Raw genomic sequence first — 4,155 nt, 5'->3', positions numbered from 1 at the left:
ATATATATATATATATATATATATATATATATATATATATATATATAATACTGTAGAGAGGATTACAAATCCACAAAATCAGAAGCCAGACGTAGCAGCCATCGAAGCATTCTGTGTGATGCTTACTAAAGAAACAGAGGGTATACAAATAGGTATCAAGTTATTGGCAACGCAAATTCAATCACTTAAGGAATCAGAAGCACTACAAGCACTTTCGGTATGTTGTCTTTATATATGTTGCACATTAGTTCAATAATAACTACTCATTTAGTTATTAAATAGAATATTTAAATTTATTAGTAATAAAATTGGATAGATAGCATAATATTATTAATAAGACATTTATATTAGTAATCCTATGCTACTTCTAGTGTGAATTGAATTTTAAAGCAATAATATATAACTTAATAAGATAATACAAGATAATGCTTTGATCTTAACATTTTGAGAACTTGAAATTTATATATATATATATATATATATATATATATATATATATTTTTTTTTGCAAATACATTTGTACACAAATTCTATAGATTTTTGTTTTTCAGTTACTAGATACTTGTATGAAGAGATGTGGTCCGTTATTTCATGCGGAAGTTGGTAAATTCCGTTTTCTTAATGAGATGATAAAATTGGTCTCGCCAAAATATTTAGGTAATCGCACTACAGTGAGTGTACGGCAAAAAGTTTTGCAACTTCTTTATGTATGGATCAGAGAATATCCTCGCGAATCAAAAATTAAGGAGGCTTACGAGATGTTGAAGAAGCAAGGAGTCATTGAGGTTATATCTTTATTAGTTGTTATATTAGTTATTAATCTGATAATTGTGTTTGCAGATATATTCTTGTCTTTCTAACGTGATAATACTAAAAGCACAACAAAATATGCAGTTAGTCTCTAATCTCGTGGTTAGATATTTGATGTGGAACTGTCATCTATCAAAAACAATGGAATCTCAATTTTGTCGCCTTATATGCAAAGTTTTAAAAAATAATGATATATTTTACTCATTGATTGATAAAATAAAGTCATACACTTTTCGGAGTTATAAATACTTTTTGTTTACAACAGAGTTAATAGTAATTACAGTGATCAGCATGGCAGAGAAAGATCAATAACATAATCTACATCTTGATTTAAATCTTCTGATTTTTAATTATGGAAATATTTCAAGATTCTTGTTTATGATATTCTTATGATATTGTTAATAGTACTCTAAAATTGTATTATTTTTGTGGCAAAATTTGAAATACTCCACAAATATTTAATTAGATATCTTTGACAGTCCACAAAATATTGATGCATGACATGCATTGCTATGGAAGGAAATTAGCAATATCTTTAACGAAATATTTTTACTAAACTAGCGTAAATAAGAAGTGTTAAAATACATAAATACATCGTTATTAAACCATAAGAATTTTGTTTAAAACAGTTTTACATATCTCTTATCGTATATTTTAATGATATAGACTTATTATATAGAGACATTTAGAAACATAAAAGTAAATTTTCTTCAATGGAAGTTAACCTTTAACATGCATAAGAGCATTTATAAAAATGTGTTTTATTTTGATCTATACTACATCATGTTCATGATCTTAGACTTCAATGTTCAAATTAGTTATTACTTTGCAATATGGGATAAAAACGAATTACAGGAGGATGCAGCATTTATAATGGCAAACAGTGAAGAAATTCAAAAATCGTCTAAAATAAAAAGTAATATATTTGAAAATGAAGAAATGTCAAGGCATTTGCGTAGATTACTTCATAGTAAGGATCCTTCTGATCTACAGACTGCAAACCGACTGATCAAGTTTATGGTGAAAGAGGTATTTAGTTTCAGAAAAATATTTGGAATGAGATGTTTAGAAAGGTTGAGATTCAAATACTTCATTCTTCATATTTTTTGTTCCGGACATTTATTAAATCTTTTTCTTAATTTACATCTTTTTCTTTATTTACATGTTTTTCAAAAATTTTCATTATAAATTTATATTTTTGCAGGATGAGGAACGACTGCAGTTAAACTCGCGAAGAGGAATAGAATTAGAATCTGTGCAAAACAATGTAATGCTACTGTCAGAAATGTTAGATTCATATAATCAGAATGAAACCAGTGCAGAGGATCTTGAATTGATGAAGGAGTTGTATCAAGCATGCGAGCGACTGAAACCTATTTTGTTGAGACTCGCCAACGAAACTCAGGGCAATGTCGAAATGCTTGGTATCTTGTTATATTTAAACCTAACGATTTACTCGGTAGATTTTATATTATTAACAGAATATCCTAAACTGTCGTCTAGAAAATTCTGTTAATAATATAATCAGTTCAAAAAATTTAAGCCATAATTACGTATTTTAAGACTAAAAATCTTATTTTTCACATTTGTACGTGTGATCTGACGAAAGAGTCGAAAACTATGGGATATTTCAATTTTTAGATATCAGATTATTTTATAAAATGACACCATAAAACTGAATTGTGCATTCTATTACTTGACTCATCTGCATCGATCTTTTTTTTTCATTACACTAATTTATAATCTACGTATTAAACAACTTTAATCTTTTTAAACAATTATAATTCATTTAATCGACTACAATTGGCTAATCGTCATGACGATTCAACCATTGGTTTTGGTCTGATTAATCGTCAAGACATTAATAATCTTTGATACTTATATATAAGCATCTCATTTTTAATAATTTAAATTAAATTATTAAACTTGAAAAAGGGATGGATATGAGAGTCAGACGCAGTTATCTGTGCGTGAGTGATCAAATTACTGATTTATTCCATGTGTATACATTCGACGAACATTTCGGCTCGGGATTGAGCCATCCAGCAAGAAAAATAATTAAATTACTCCCCCTCTCCAATCCTGTTGAGCGAGCTTCAGGATTTGAAGATGAAAAACAACATTGACTATTAGATTGATATCTGTAATAAATGTTTCCGTTATCACTGACCACCGAATTAACTTTGACCATGAATTTGATTGGGAGAATGTTGAAATATTAGAGAACAATTTTTAGCTAAACGATTAGTGTCAGAAATGTCATGTATCAAGTTATAAAAGGACAGCCTTAATTCTCAAACGGATACAGAATTGCTCCATCACGCCTATGTATCAATATTAAATAAATTGTGAACCATGCCGGTTGCCGGTGCATATACTTTGTTATAATACGGACTACTTATTTTGTTTTTAAATTTTCTTATATTGTCGACCCTTATATCTCAGCTTTTATTTATTAAGGTTTGTTACCATGACTCGTAACATGACTAAACTAACGTTAGATATTTCGTGCCCGTCGTCCTGACCGGTTCGTTGATTCCGTTTCATTGTTAGTATTTTTTTATCTGTTCGGATCTTATATGCTTTTCTACATGGCTTTGTGATATTCCTTTTCTCCTGACTTTTGGGTGAGTTTAATAAGGTTGTACTAATTGACTCAATTTATAGAAAAACATTTATTACAGATATCAATCTTAGTCAATGTTGTTTTTGGATCTTCGAATCCTGAAGCTCGCTCAACAGGATTGGAGAGAGGGAGTAATTTAATTATTTTTCTCGCTGAAGATGGCTCAATCCCGAGCCAAAACGTTCGACGAATGTATACACATGGAATAAATCAGTGATTTGATCACTCACGCACAGATAACTGCGTCTGAGTCTCATAGCCATCTCTTTCAAGTTTTATAATTTCGAGAGTCCTTACTCATTATTTTATTAAATTATTAAATTTATTGTAAAAAATATTACCGCAGCCAGGGTTCGAACCTGGAACCTCTTTTATTCCGTGCAGGGCGTACCAATCGACCACCGAGGCATGTGGTAATATTTATTACAATAACACACTAAACAATAATAACATAGAGACACAATTCGACCATTGGTTTTGGTCCAATTAATCGTCAAGACCCGTGGTCAAGGCATTAATAATCTTTGATACTTATACTTATAAGCATTTTATTTTAAATAATTTAAATTAAATTATTAAATTTAATCGTGACGATTAGCCAATTGTAGTCGATTAAATGAAGTTTAATTGTTTATTATTTATTTGGCAAAATAAAAATGTACTTTCGGTTTGATTATACACCGCGACTTAAAATTTTATTGTTTAGTGTATTATTGCGA

The 4,155-nt window shown here is 29.4% G+C and overlaps 1 protein-coding gene across 9 annotated transcripts in view; it reads left to right on the top strand.

Annotated features, from left to right (window-relative positions):
- Nucleotides 1-4,149, top strand: part of LOC112455642 (ADP-ribosylation factor-binding protein GGA1-like) — a 9,127-nt gene extending 4,978 nt beyond the window's left edge. For 7 of the 9 annotated variants that reach the window (XM_025017683.1, XM_025017681.1, XM_025017682.1 and 4 more), the window contains 4 exons: nt 57-217; nt 552-785; nt 1,666-1,839; nt 2,015-4,149. In XM_025017683.1, the coding sequence (XP_024873451.1) occupies nt 57-217; nt 552-785; nt 1,666-1,839; nt 2,015-2,326 (881 nt within the window). In that variant the 3' untranslated portion in view covers nt 2,327-4,149. The remainder of the gene's footprint in view (nt 1-56; nt 218-551; nt 786-1,665; nt 1,840-2,014) is intronic. The other 2 variants (XR_003040879.1, XM_025017689.1) reach the window with 2 other exon arrangements.
- Nucleotides 4,150-4,155: the final 6 nt, after the last annotated feature.

Source organism: Temnothorax curvispinosus, unplaced genomic scaffold, assembly GCF_003070985.1.
Source record: "Temnothorax curvispinosus isolate PA1 unplaced genomic scaffold, ASM307098v1 QBEX01006298.1, whole genome shotgun sequence".
NCBI lineage: Eukaryota > Metazoa > Arthropoda > Insecta > Hymenoptera > Formicidae > Temnothorax > Temnothorax curvispinosus.
The sequence above is the reverse complement of the archived record's forward strand: the minus strand, read 5'-3'. Positions and strand labels throughout refer to the sequence as shown.